Source organism: Oncorhynchus mykiss, chromosome 24, assembly GCF_057628025.1.
Source record: "Oncorhynchus mykiss isolate SJ-2025 chromosome 24, ASM5762802v1, whole genome shotgun sequence".
NCBI classification, from domain to species: domain Eukaryota; kingdom Metazoa; phylum Chordata; class Actinopteri; order Salmoniformes; family Salmonidae; genus Oncorhynchus; species Oncorhynchus mykiss.
The window spans coordinates 41,532,609-41,547,500 of NC_143045.1; the positions used below are offsets into that span (position 1 = coordinate 41,532,609).

At 44.1% G+C, this 14,892-nt stretch overlaps 1 protein-coding gene across 1 annotated transcript; it reads left to right on the forward strand.

Moving 5' to 3' along the window:
- The first annotated feature begins 478 nt into the window (after window positions 1-478).
- Window positions 479-6,016, forward strand: LOC110503254 (claudin-8). The gene is made up of 2 exons (XM_021581624.3): window positions 479-1,186; window positions 1,527-6,016. Exons 1-2 carry the CDS (start codon window positions 953-955, stop codon window positions 2,460-2,462), a joined length of 1,170 nt encoding a protein of 389 aa, XP_021437299.3. The 5' UTR covers window positions 479-952; the 3' UTR covers window positions 2,463-6,016.
- The last annotated feature ends 8,876 nt before the right edge of the window (window positions 6,017-14,892 follow it).

Consider the following 14,892-nt stretch of genomic DNA (forward strand, 5'->3'; position numbering starts at 1 on the left):
AAGCTCCAATGGTAACACAGCTATCTACCGTGTTAAGCTCCAATGGTAACACAGCTATCTACTGTGTTAAGCTCCAATGGTAACACAGCTATCTACTGTGTTAAGCTCCAATGGTAACACAGCTATCTACCGTGTTAAGCTCCAATGGTAACACAGCTATCTACTGTGTTAAGCTCCAATGGTAACACAGCTATCTACTGTGTTAAGCTCCAATGGTTACACAGCTATCTGCTGTGTTAAGCTCCAATGGTAACACAGCTATCTGCTGTGTTAAGCTCCAATGGTATACTATGTAATTGAGTGGATGTGTTGGCTATGAAAACATCAACAAGTGGTTGAACCAATGAACTACTGGACTAGACAATGCCCGCACACAGACAGTCCTCACAGGTCCTCCTTTGTACCCTGATCCTATGAGCCAACCAGGTGAGAGCAGAGTTTCTCTCCCATAACAGACAGTAGTTACCCAACACCCAGCGCTATTGTCTGTCTCATACTTCACCATCAAAGCTGAGAAAAGGAAAGGTCACCTCTCTGCCTCGGATACTACTCCAACCGTACAGGATTTTCATTTGTTTTAGGACATTGTATGGGGACTTGGACTCATCTCCAACTTAGACCATTTCTGAGGTCTGAAAACATCAGAGAAAAGTAGATTTGGTAGTCAACTGTCACTAAGGTTTCTTTGTCTGGAGGACTCTGAGATTTGGGAGTCAACTATCACTAAGGTTTCTTTGTCAGGAGGACTCTGAGATTTGGGAATCAACTATCACTAAGGTTTCTTTGTCAGGAGGACTCTGAGATTTGGGAGTCAACTATCACTAAGGTTTCTTTGTCAGGAGGACTCTGAGATTTGGGAGTCAACTATCACTAAGGTTTATTTGTCAGGAAGACTCTGAGAGTTCGTTTTGACCCTGATTGTTTCTCTGGACCCTTAACAACGGACAACGTGATGTTCCAGGGCGTGTCTGAGATCGCGGCGCTGTGCGCGGGACTGGTGGGTCTGATCGGAGCGGCCGCCGTCACCGGGATGCCCATGTGGAAGGTTACGGCCTTCATCGGAGAGAACATCATCGTCATGGAGATGCGCTGGGAGGGCCTGTGGATGAACTGCTATAGACAGGCCAACATCAGGATGCAGTGTAAAGTGTATGACTCTCTACTGTATCTCCCCGCAGACCTGCAGGTATGATTACTTTATGGCTGTGTCCCTAATTGCACACTTTTCCTTATGTAGTGCCTGTGGCACCCTATGGGCCCCGGCCAAAAGTAGTGCAGGGAATAGGGTGCCGTTTGGGACGAACAATATGAAATCATGTCAATCATGAACACATTTTAAAACCTATTTAGGTAAACTTTACTTTGTGTATTGTGGCGAATATGGGCAGTAGCTCCTACCGGGTCTCTAACCCGGGTTCAGCGACTTTCAACCTTAGCCCGTTCCACCAAGCGATCGGAACGTCTTGAAGAGGTAGCTAGATAATGTGTTGATGTGCTACAGTATGTATTGGTCTTCTCTTCCACAGGCTGCCAGGGGCTTGATGTGCTGCTCTCTGGCTCTCTCAGGGATGGGTCTACTGGGGGCTCTAGCAGGGATGCGTTGTACCTCCTGCATCCAGGACAACGACCGCGTTAAGAGCCTCATCCTCATGGTGGCTGGAGGCATGCAGTTACTGGCCTCTATCTGTGTGTTCATCCCAGTCTCCTGGACGGCTCACGCCATAATCCGTGACTTCTATAACCCTTTGCTGATCGACGCCCAGCGCAGGGAGTTGGGAGAGGCTCTCTACATCGGTTGGGTGACCGGAGCCTTCCTCCTGACCTCTGGGCTTCTCTTCCTCTGTCGCCGTGTCCACTCCAACAAAGCCTCGTTCGATATCTATCACCCAGCCAACGGGATCAACAAACCCACTCTGATGCACTACCATCCAATCTCCAGCATTCTTAGCGTGAGGGCTCACCGCCAGCCCGGTCTGAACCGCCAACAAAGTCACAGCTTCGATGCATACCAACACCACCAAGCTCCGATTCTTCATAACGTTCCTTATGGACAACAAGGGGTCGTCATGAACCCTCCTGCTGCTGTGTATGACTCCAGCTCGGTGGAGAACGTTGGGCCGTTGGTCTATCACCATGGCAACGGACGTCATGTTGACGGACACCATCCCTCCACCTCTAACAGCTCCAACTACGTCAGCAGCCTGTCCACTCTGGCCAACTCCCTATACATCAGCCAACAGACTCCGTACTCCTATAACCACCTGACCGCTCCGTATACCTCATATACCGGTAGTCAACAGACAAATCCATACTCCTACAGTCATCCGGGAAACCTGTCCGTTTCACAAAACTCCAGTTTTCATGCCTTACCTCAAAATCCTGTTTTTATCGGGTATAAGGGCTCCAGAGTTCAACCATCGCAGTCTCACCACAGTGGAAGCAGTGTTGGTGTGTACATCTGAATAGACTGCAAAGAGACCAGTCATCGTCTGATACTCACTGTACCTTAACAAATAGTGTGAACAAAGAGTGTTCAGTGTTTGGGACAGTTATAGCTTGTGTAGAGTGTTTGAGACAATTATAGCTGTGTAGAGTGTTCAGTGTTTGAGACAATTATAGCTGTGTAGAGTGTTCAGTGTTTGAGACAATTATAGCTGTGTAGAGTGTTCAGTGTTTGAGACAATTATAGCTGTGTAGAGTGTTCAGTGTTTGAGACAATTATAGCTGTGTAGAGTGTTCAGTGTTTGGGACAGTTATAGCTGTGTAGAGTGTTCAGTGTTTGGGACAGTTATAGCTGTGTAGAGTGTTCAGTGTTTGGGACAGTTATAGCTGTGTAGAGTGTTCAGTGTTTGGGACAGTTATAGCTGTGTAGAGTGTTCAGTGTATGGGACAGTTATAGCTGTGTAGAGTGTTCAGTGTTTGGGACAGTTATAGCTGTGTAGAGTGTTCAGTGTTTGGGACAGTTATAGCTGTGTAGAGTGTTCAGTGTTTGGGACAGTTATAGCTGTGTAGAGTGTTCAGTGTGTGAGACAATTATAGCTGTGTAGAGTGTTCAGTGTTTGAGACAATTATAGCTGTGTAGAGTGTTCAGTGTTTGGGACAGTTATAGCTGTGTAGAGTGTTCAGTGTATGGGACAGTTATAGCTGTGTAGAGTGTTCAGTGTATGGGACAGTTATAGCTGTGTAGAGTGTTCAGTGTATGGGACAGTTATATCTGTGTAGAGTGTTCAGTGTTTGGGACAGTTATAGCTGTGTAGAGTGTTCAGTGTTTGGGACAGTTATAGCTGTGTAGAGTGTTCAGTGTTTGGGACAGTTATAGCTGTGTAGAGTGTTCAGTGTGTGAGACAATTATAGCTGTGTAGAGTGTTCAGTGTTTGAGACAATTATAGCTGTGTAGAGTGTTCAGTGTTTGGGACAGTTATAGCTGTGTAGAGTGTTCAGTGTTTGGGACAGTTATAGCTGTGTAGAGTGTTCAGTGTTTGGGACAGTTATAGCTGTGTAGAGTGTTCAGTGTTTGGGACAGTTATAGCTGTGTAGAGTGTTCAGTGTTTGGGACAGTTAAAGCTGTGTAGAGTGTTCGGTGTTTGGGACAGTTATAGCTGTGTAGAGTGTTCAGTGTATGGGACAGTTATAGCTGTGTAGAGTGTTCAGTGTATGGGACAGTTATAGCTGTGTAGAGTGTTCAGTGTTTGGGACAGTTATAGCTCTGTAGAGTGTTCAGTGTTTTGGACAGTTATAGCTGTGTAGAGTGTTCAGTGTATGGGACAGTTATAGCTGTGTAGAGTGTTCAGTGTATGGGACAGTTATAGCTGTGTAGAGTGTTCAGTGTATGGGACAGTTATAGCTGTGTAGAGTGTTCAGTGTATGGGACAGTTATAGCTGTGTAGAGTGTTCAGTGTATGGGACAGTTATAGCTGTGTAGAGTGTTCAGTGTTTGGGACAGTTATAGCTGTGTAGAGTGTTCAGTGTTTGGGACAGTTATAGCTGTGTAGAGTGTTCAGTGTTTGGGACAGTTATAGCTGTGTAGAGTCTAGAAACTCTATTCTACATTTTTCTTCTGTAATGTGATTATTCATGTACCATTTGGGTGTGTTTGTCAGTCCGCTGCTGGCGGTTTTACATAGCCAGCTCTCCCTTTTGTCACCTTGACCTTACCTGTCATGTGACCCCAGTAAACAAAAAAGTTTGGTTTCTCCAGTAAAGAACATCATGTTTGATTCTGCACACGGGAGAGCCACTTCAAAACGAGGTGATTTTCGTTGGAGCAGGTCAGGAGAGCATTTTTCGCTAACCTTTTTCATAAACTTAAACCTCAGTCTCCTAACCTGCTGTGTTTATTCTCCTAACCTGCTGCGTTAGTTCTCCTAACTTGCTACGATTAAAGTCTGTTCTTTATTGAAGTGGCCTGAAAAGTGTTTCTCTTCTGCATACGGTACCTTAGCGCTCTCCATCAAGTCTTATGCCTTTGATAGCATTGTTAGCATTATTGGTAATAACGTTGTTCTTTAACTACTTTTTGACAAACTTTGAAACATTGATATCATTATTTTGGAGAGCTTGATGAAACTGCTAGCTTAGTAATGGCTCTATTGGTTTAGGGCATTTCCATGTAAAAAGGACCCATGAGCACCAACATGTCAAGTTCATAGAAGCATGTCAAATTGTATGTCGAATGAATGCTAAGTCTATATTTAGCGAGAGAACATCCCTGGTCATCCCTACTGCCTCTGATCTGGAGGACTCACTAAACAGAGAACATCCCTGGTCATCTCTACTGCATCTGATCTGGAGGACTCACTAAACAGAGAACATCCCTGGTCATCCCTACTGCCTCTGATCTGGAGGACTCACTAAACAGAGAACATCCCTGGTCATCTCTACTGCATCTGATCTGGAGGACTCACTAAACAGAGAACATCCCTGGTCATCCCTACTGCCTCTGATCTGGAGGACTCACTAAACAGAGAACATCCCTGGTCATCCCTACTGCCTCTGATCTGGAGGACTCAGTAAACAGAGAACATCCCTGGTCATCCCTACTGCCTCTGATCTGACAGACTCACTAAACAGAGAACATCCCTGGTCATCCCTACTGCCTCTGATCTGGAGGACTCACTAAACAGAGAACATCCCTGGTCATCCCTACTGCCTCTGATCTGGAGGACTCACTAAACAGAGAACATCCCTGGTCATCCCTACCGTCTCTGATCTGGAGGACTCACTAAACAGAGAACATCCCTGGTCATCCCTACTGCCTCTGATCTGGAGGACTCACTAAACAGAGAACATCCCTGGTCATCCCTACTGCCTCTGATCTGGAGGACTCACTAAACAGAGAACATCCCTGGTCATCTCTACTGCCTCTGATCTGGAGGACTCACTAAACAGAGAACATCCCTGGTCATCCCTACTGCCTCTGATCTGGAGGACTCACTAAACAGAGAACATCCCTGGTCATCCCTACCGTCTCTGATCTGGAGGACTCACTAAACAGAGAACATCCCTGGTCATCCCTACTGCCTCTGATCTGGAGGACTCACTAAACAGAGAACATCCCTGGTCATCCCTACTGCCTCTGATCTGGAGGACTCAGTAAACAGAGAACATCCCTGGTCATCCCTACCGTCTCTGATCTGGAGGACTCACTAAACAGAGAACATCTCTGGTCATCCCTACCGCCTCTGATCTGGAGGACTCACTAAACAGAGAACATCCCTGGTCATCCCTACTGCCTCTGATCTGGAGGACTCACTAAACAGAGAACATCCCTGGTCATCTCTACTGCCTCTGATCTGGAGGACTCACTAAACAGAGAACATCCCTGGTCATCCCTACTGCCTCTGATCTGGAGGACTCACTAAACAGAGAACATCCCTGGTCATCCCTACTGCCTCTGATCTGACAGACTCACTAAACAGAGAACATCCCTGGTCATCCCTACTGCCTCTGATCTGGAGGACTCACTAAACAGAGAACATCCCTGGTCATCCCTACTGCCTCTGATCTGGAGGACTCAGTAAACAGAGAACATCCCTGGTCATCCCTACCGTCTCTGATCTGGAGGACTCACTAAACAGAGAACATCTCTGGTCATCCCTACCGCCTCTGATCTGGAGGACTCACTAAACAGAGAACATCCCTGGTCATCCCTACTGCCTCTGATCTGGAGGACTCAGTAAACAGAGAACATCCCTGGTCATCCCTACTGCCTCTGATCTGACAGACTCACTAAACAGAGAACATCCCTGGTCATCCCTACTGCCTCTGATCTGGAGGACTCACTAAACAGAGAACATCCCTGGTCATCCCTACTGGATCTGATCTGCAGGACTCACTAAACAGAGAACATCCCTGGTCATCCCTACTGCCTCTGATCTGGAGGACTCACTAAACAGAGAACATCCCTGGTCATCCCTACTGCCTCTGATCTGGAGGACTCACTAAACAGAGAACATCCCTGGTCATCCCTACTGCCTCTGATCTGGAGGACTCACTAAACAGAGAACATCCCTGGTCATCCCTACTGCCTCTGATCTGGCAGCAGACTCACTAAACAGAGAACATCCCTGGCCATCCCTACTGCCTCTGATCTGGAGGACTCACTAAACAGAGAACATCCCTGGTCATCCCTACCGTCTCTGATCTGGAGGACTCACTAAACAGAGAACATCCCTGGTCATCCCTACTGCCTCTGATCTGGAGGACTCACTAAACAGAGAACATCCCTGGTCATCCCTACTGCCTCTGATCTGGAGGACTCACTAAACAGAGAACATCCCTGGTCATCCCTGCTGCCTCTGATCTGGAGGACTCACTAAACAGAGAACATCCCTGGTCATCCCTACTGCCTCTGATCTGGAGGACTCACTAAACAGAGAACATCCCTGGTCATCCCTACTGCCTCTGATCTGGAGGACTCAGTAAACAGAGAACATCCCTGGTCATCCCTACCGTCTCTGATCTGGAGGACTCACTAAACAGAGAACATCCCTGGTCATCCCTACTGCCTCTGATCTGGAGGACTCACTAAACAGAGAACATCCCTGGTCATCCCTACTGCCTCTGATCTGACAGACTCACTAAACAGAGAACATCCCTGGTCATCCCTACTGCCTCTGATCTGGAGGACTCACTAAACAGAGAACATCCCTGGTCATCCCTACTGCCTCTGATCTGACAGACTCACTAAACAGAGAACATCCCTGGTCATCCCTGCTGCCTCTGATCTGGAGGACTCACTAAACAGAGAACATCCCTGGTCATCCCTACTGCCTCTGATCTGGAGGACTCACTAAACAGAGAACATCCCTGGTCATCCCTACTGCCTCTGATCTGACAGACTCACTAAACAGAGAACATCCCTGGTCATCCCTGCTGCCTCTGATCTGGAGGACTCACTAAACAGAGAACATCCCTGGTCATCCCTACTGCCTCTGATCTGGAGGACTCACTAAACAGAGAACATCCCTGGTCATCCCTACTGCCTCTGATCTGGAGGACTCACTAAACAGAGAACATCCCTGGTCATCCCTACTGCCTCTGATCTGGAGGACTCACTAAACAGAGAACATCCCTGGTCATCCCTACCGTCTCTGATCTGGAGGACTCACTAAACAGAGAACATCCCTGGTCATCTCTACTGCCTCTGATCTGGAGGACTCACTAAACAGAGAACATCCCTGGTCATCCCTGCTGCCTCTGATCTGGAGGACTCACTAAACACACACACTGTTTGTAAATTACATCTGAGTGTTGGCGTGTTCCCTTGGATATTTGTAAAATAAAAAAAAACAAGAAAATCATGCCTTCTGTTGTGCTTTATGTAAGGAATTTGTAATTATTTATACTTTTACTTTTGATACGTAAGTACATTTACAACCAAATACTTTTAGACTTTTACTCAAGTAGTATTTTACTGGGTGACTTTCACTTTTACTTGAGTCATTTTCTTTCAAAGGTATCTTTACTTTTACTACAGTATGAAAATTGGGTACTTTTCCTATGATGTAATTCTGTTACCGTAATTCCGTTACCGGATGTAAGCCCACTTCCCCTACTGTAGTTCAATAACCGAAATCAGTGTTTTCTAACTCAAGGTGTCATGGCATGGCTGACACCGGATTCTTTCTGCAAATATCTTTGAATATTAATTCGGGGCAGATATGATTAATATTATTAATATTAATTAGATATTTTTGGAACACACGGTCGCATAAAAAAAAACTAAGACCAAAACTTTGCTCTTCCAGAAAATGTGTTTTTTGTGAAATGTTCGGTATAAATTGTTTTAAAAAATTGAATAAAAAGCCCTTGTGTATAGAGTTGTATAGTTTGTTAAACTTTGAAATCAGTCTGGCGTACATTCTAAAGTGAACAAATCTGAGTCAAAGTGTCATTTCCTTACTGTGGAATTGCCCTTGACATTTTAGCTACATAAACCGTCTGTTTTCTCTGGTCAGACCAAGAATACATTCACCTCCTTAGGTTGTATTAGTCAGGAAATGGATTACGTCTAAAGGCACGTGATTGGGAGTCCTCGTAGGGCGGCGTACAATTGGCCGACGTAGGCCGTCATTATAAAAATACAAATAAATGTTCTTAACTGACTTGCCTCGTTAAAACATACCGTTCTCCATTAGTAATGATACGTTGCATTGCAGTGGGGGACATGCCCATTCTGTTCTGTCTTTGGCTATTTTTCTACTGTTTTCTTGTCCCAGGTTCATCCTTTCTCAGTCGATAAACCCGAGGATGAACAGATAGCTTGTCATCAGAGCGTTGATGAGTCCCAGGTTCATCCTTTCTCAGTCGATAAACCCGAGGACGAACAGATAGCTTGTCTCCAGAGCGTTGACGAGTCCCAGTTTCATCCTTTCTCAGTCGATAAACCCGAGGACGAACAGATAGCTTGTCTCCAGAGCGTTGATGAGGGCCAGCCGTTTAGTCTGCCTGTTGAATTAGACACAGATCAGTCTAAAAAGGGACAGAACAGTTGTTTTTGTAAATACATACTGTAGATAGATACTGTCAACTGTTGTTAATGTAAACAGAGGTGACATTTAATCCGCGTCCCAAATCACACCCTATTCCCTATATAGGGATCTATGTAGGGAATAGGGTGTCATTTGAGACCCTTGCGATTCCGACTGCTTGTCTGGTTTCCCATTTGGAGTGAACATGGTGCTGTGTCCCAAATGGAACCCTTTTCCCTATATAGTGCACTACTTTTGACGAGCTCTGGTCAAACGTAGTGCACTATGTAGGGAATATGGGTGCCAGGTGGGACGGGAACACTGGGTTTTGTTTAACCCAAAACACACAGACCCCTGTAGACCTAGCCCTGAGAGAAAACACAGCATGTCAGCAACACTATGTGTGTCACCTACCTACAGTGGTGTAAAGTACTTAAGTCAAACTACTTTAAAAGTACTACTTAAGTCGTTTTTTTTTTGGGGGGGGGGGGGTATCTGTACTTTACTATTTATATTTTTGACCATTTACATATTTTTATATCTTGAACTTTTACTCCGTTACATTCCTAAAGAAAATGATGCACTTTTTACTGCATACATTTTCCCTGACTACTAAAACTACTAAACTAGATATATAATGCTTTGTCATCCCTACTGCCTCGGATCTGGTCGGACTCACGAAACACCAAATACTGTGTTTGGGAAAGGATGTCTGAGGGTAGGAATGTGCCCCTGTCTGTCCGTAATTCAAAATAATATGGAAATCGTGCCGTCTGGGTTTACTCAATATCAGGAATTTAATGTATAGCATGTGCTTTTACTGTGTACTTTTACTGTGTACTTTTACTGTGTACTTTTACTGTGTACTTTTACTCAAGTATGATGTTTCAATACTTTTTCTACCACTGTACTTTTTTTCTACCAAGTATATTTTAAAACCAGATACTTTTAGACTTTTCCTCAAGTGGTATTTTACTGGGAAACTTTTCCTCAAGTGGTATTTTACTGGGAAACTTTTACTCACCTGGTATTTTACTGGGAAACTTTTACTCAAGTGGTATTTTACTGGGAAACTTTTACTCAAGTGGTATTTTACTGGGAAACTTTTACTCAAGTGGTATTTTACTGGGAAACTTTTACTCAAGTGGTATTTTACTGGGAAACTTTTACTCAAGTGGTATTTTACTGGGAAACTTTCACTCAAGTGGTATTTTACTGGGAAACTTTTACTCAAGAGGTATTTTACTGGGAAACTTTTACTCAAGTGGTATTTTACTGGGAAACTTTCACTTTTACTCAAGTGGTATTTTACTGGGAAACTTTTACTTGAGTCATTTTCTGTTTAGGTATCTTTACTTTAATGCAAGTATGACAAATTAACTACTTTTCCCACCACTGCCTACCTAAGACCATGGTGTGGACCAGAGTTGTTATGATGAGATGAGAGATATCAATAACTGTACAATACACAGCCCGTATCCTTTATGAGATGAGAGATACCACTAACTGTACAATATACAGTCCGTCACAGCACCTGCAACGACTTGTGACAGTAGAGAGCCTCTCACATATTACAGTGTGTATCCCAAATGGCATAGAGACAATGTAATGTTAGTGACAGTGTAGAGACAGACAGTGTAATGTTAGTGACAGTGTAGAGACAGATAGTGTAATGTTAGTGACAGTGTAGAGACAGATAGTGTAATGTTAGTGACAGTGTAGAGACAGATAGTGTAATGTTAGTGACAGTGTAGAGACAGATAGTGTAATGTTAGTGACAGTGTAGAGACAGACAGTGTAATGTTAGTGACAGTGTAGAGACAGATAGTGTAATGTTAGTGACAGTGTAGAGACAGACAGTGTAATGTTAGTGACAGTGTAGAGACAGATAGTGTAATGTTAGTGACAGTGTAGAGACAGATAGTGTAATGTTAGTGACAGTGTAGAGACAGATAGTGTAATGTTAGTGACAGTGTAATGTTAGTGACAGTGTAGTGACAGACAGGGTCATGTTAGTGACAGTGTAGTGACAGGGTAATGTTAGTGACAGTGTAGAGACAGGGTAATGTTAGTGACAGTGTAGAGACAGTATAATGTTAGTGACAGTGTAGTGACAGGGTAATGTTAGTGACAGTGTAGAGACAGGGTAATGTTAGTGACAGTGTAGAGACAGTGTAATGTTAGTGACAGTGTAGACAGACAGGGTAATGTTAGTGACAGTGTAGAGACAGGGTAATGTTAGTGACAATGTAATGTTAGTGACAGTGTAGAGACAGTGTACTGTTAGTGACAGTGTAGAGACAGTGTAATGTTAGTGACAGTGTAGACAGACAGGGTAATGTTAGTGACAGTGTAGAGACAGTGTACTGTTAGTGACAGTGTAGAGACAGTGTAATGTTAGTGACAGTGTAGACAGACAGGGTAATGTTAGTGACAGTGTAGAGACAGACAGTGTAATGTTAGTGACAGTGTAGAGACAGTGTAATGTTAGTGACAGTGTAGAGACAGACAGTGTAATGTTAGTGACAGTGTAGAGACAGTGTAATGTTAGTGACAGTGTAGAGACGTTACAATGTTATTGACAGTGTAGTGACAGTATAATGTTAGTGACAGTGTAGAGACAGTGTAATGTTAGTGACAGTGTAGAGACAGTGTAATGTTAGTGACAGTGTAGAGACAGACAGTGTAATGTTAGTGACAGTGTAGAGACGTTACAATGTTATTGACAGTGTAGTGACAGTATAATGTTAGTGACAGTGTAGAGACAGTGTAATGTTAGTGACAGTGTAGTGACAGGGTAATGTTAGTGACAGTGTAGTGACAGGGTAATGTTAGTGACAGTGTAGAGACAGGGTAATGTTAGTGACAGTGTAGTGACAGGATAATGTTAGTGACAGTGTAGAGACAGGGTAATGTTAGTGACAGTGTAATGTTAGTGACAGTGTAGAGACAGTGTACTGTTAGTGACAGTGTAGAGACAGTGTAATGTTAGTGACAGTGTAGAGACAGTGTAATGTTAGTGACAGTGTAGTGTCAGACAGGGTAATGTTAGTGACAGTGTAGAGACAGACAGTGTAATGTTAGTGACAGTGTAGAGACGTTACAATGTTAGTGACAGTGTAGTGACAGTGTAATTTTAGTGACAGTGTAGAGACAGTCTAATGTTAGTGACAGTGTAGTGACAGTGTAATATTAGTGAGGGTAATGTTAGTGACAGTGTAGAGACGGGGTAATGTTAGTGACAGTGTAGAGACAGACAGAGTAATGTTAGTGACAGTGTAGAGACAGACAGGGTAATGTTAGTGACAGTGTAGAGACAGGATAATGTTAGTAACAGTGTAGAGACGGGGTAATGTTAGTGACAGTGTAGAGACAGGGTAATGTTAGTGACAGTGTAGAGACAGACAGGGTAATGCTATTGACAGTGTAGAGACGGGGTAATGTTAATGACAGTGTAGAGACAGGGTAATGTTAGTGACAGTGTAGAGACAGACAGGGTAATGCTATTGACAGTGTAGAGACGGGGTAATGTTAATGACAGTGTAGAGACAGGGTAATGTTAGTGACAGTGTAGAGACAGGGTAATGTTAGTGACAGTGTAGAGACAGGGTAATGTTAGTGACAGTGTAGAGACAGGGTAATGTTAGTGACAGTGTAGAGACAGGGTAATGCTATTGACAGTGTAGTGACAGTGTAATGTTAGTGACAGTGTAGAGACAGACAGGGTAATGCTATTGACAGTGTAGAGACGGGGTAATGTTAGTGACAGTGTAGAGACAGACAGTGTAATGTTAGTGACAGTGTAGAGACAGATAGTGTAATGTTAGTGACAGTGTAGAGACAGACAGGGTAATGCTATTGACAGTGTAGAGACGGGGTAATGTTAATGACAGTGTAGAGACAGGGTAATGTTAGTGACAGTGTAGTGACAGGGTAATGTTAGTGACAGTGTAGTGACAGGGTAATGTTAGTGACAGTGTAGTGACAGGGTAATGTTAGTGACAGTGTAGAGACAGGGTAATGTTAGTGACAGTGTAGAGACAGGGTAATGTTAGTGACAGTGTAGTGACAGGGTAATGTTAGTGACAGTGTAGAGACAGGGTAATGTTAGTGACAGTGTAGTGACAGGGTAATGTTAGTGACAGTGTAGAGACAGGGTAATGTTAGTGACAGTGTAGTGACAGGGTAATGTTAGTGACAGTGTAGAGACAGGGTAATGTTAGTGACAGTGTAGAGACAGGGTAATGTTAGTGACAGTGTAGAGACGGGGTAATGTTAGTGACAGTGTAGAGACAGGGTAATGTTAGTGACAGTGTAGAGACAGGGTAATGTTAGTGACAGTGTAGTGACAGGGTAATGTTAGTGACAGTGTAGAGACAGGGTAATGTTAGTGACAGTGTAGAGACAGGGTAATGTTAGTGACAGTGTAGTGACAGGGTAATGTTAGTGACAGTGTAGAGACAGGTTAATGTTAGCGACAGGGTAATGTTAGCGACAGTGTAGAGGCAGTGTAATGTCTCTTTTACACCACTAGGTGACAGCAGAGAACATGACGTGTGTTCCGTCCGGGGCCGGGACTCAGAGAAGAACATCTGATCTAGGAAAAGGTACTGAATTTCAGATCATAATCAAGAAGATTATATGGACAGGTCCTAGATCATCCCTTCTGCTCTGAGAAGCTTTGTGGAAACCTGCCCAGATCGTAGTACCAGAGTGTCACCTTGTCAGTACTGGGGACAGAAAGGTTACATCCCACAAGGCTTCCTATTCTTTTATATAGTGAACTACTGTGTGTGCACTTTTCCAGGGCCCACTGGTCAGGAGTAGTTTACTATATATATAGGGAATAGGGACATGTGGACACGGTTAACACAAGGGACATGTTGACGTGGTTAACACAAGGGACATGTTGACGTGGTTAACACAAGGGACATGTGGACGCGGTTAACACAAGGAACATGTGGACGCGGTTAACACAAGGGACATGTTGACGTGGTTAACACAAGGGACATGTTGACGTGGTTAACACAAGGGACATGTTGACGAGGTTAACACAAGGGACATGTTGACGTGGTTAACACAAGGGACGTGTTGACGCGGTTAACACAAGGGACATGTTGACGCGGTTAACACAAGGGACATGTTGACGCGGTTAACACAAGGGACATGTTGACGCGGTTAACACAAGGGACATGTTGACGTGGTTAACACAAGGGACATGTGGTCGCGGTTAACAAATAAAATTTGTGACAAATAAAATATGTGACAAATAAAATTTGATTTGACATGATTAACACAAGGGACATGTTGACACGGTTAACACAAGGGACATGTTGACGCGGTTAACACAAGGGACATGTTGACGTGGTTAACACAAGGGACATGTTGACGTGGTTAACACAAGGGACATGTTGACGTGGTTAACACAAGGGACGTGTTGACGCGGTTAACACAAGGGACATGTTGACGCGGTTAACACAAGGGACATGTTGACGCGGTTAACACAAGGGACATGTTGACGTGGTTAACACAAGGGACATGTGGTCGCGGTTAACAAATAAAATTTGTGACAAATAAAATATGTGACAAATAAAATTTGATTTGACATGATTAACACAAGGGACATGTTGACACGGTTAACACAAGGGACATGTTGACGCGGTTAACACAAGGGACATGTTGACGTGGTTAACACAAGGGACATGTTGACATGATTAACACAAGGGACATGTTGACGCGGTTAACACAAGGGACATGTTGACACGGTTAACACAAGGGACATGTTGACGTGGTTAACACAAGGGACATGTTGACGCGGTTAACACAAGGGACATGTTGACGCGGTTAACACAAGGGACATGTTGATGCGGTTAACACAAGGGGCATGTTGACGTGGTTAACACAAGGGACATGTTGACGC

What these genes read in the sequence shown, in the direction of transcription:
- LOC110503254 (XM_021581624.3), top strand. Translation starts at nt 953, where the DNA reads ATGTTCCAGGGCGTGTCTGAGATCGCGGCGCTGTGCGCGGGACTGGTG. An exon ending in ATCTCCCCGCAGACCTGCAG is followed by an intron (nt 1,187 to 1,526) that starts GTATGATTACTT and finishes TCTCTTCCACAG; the next exon opens with GCTGCCAGGGGCTTGATGTG.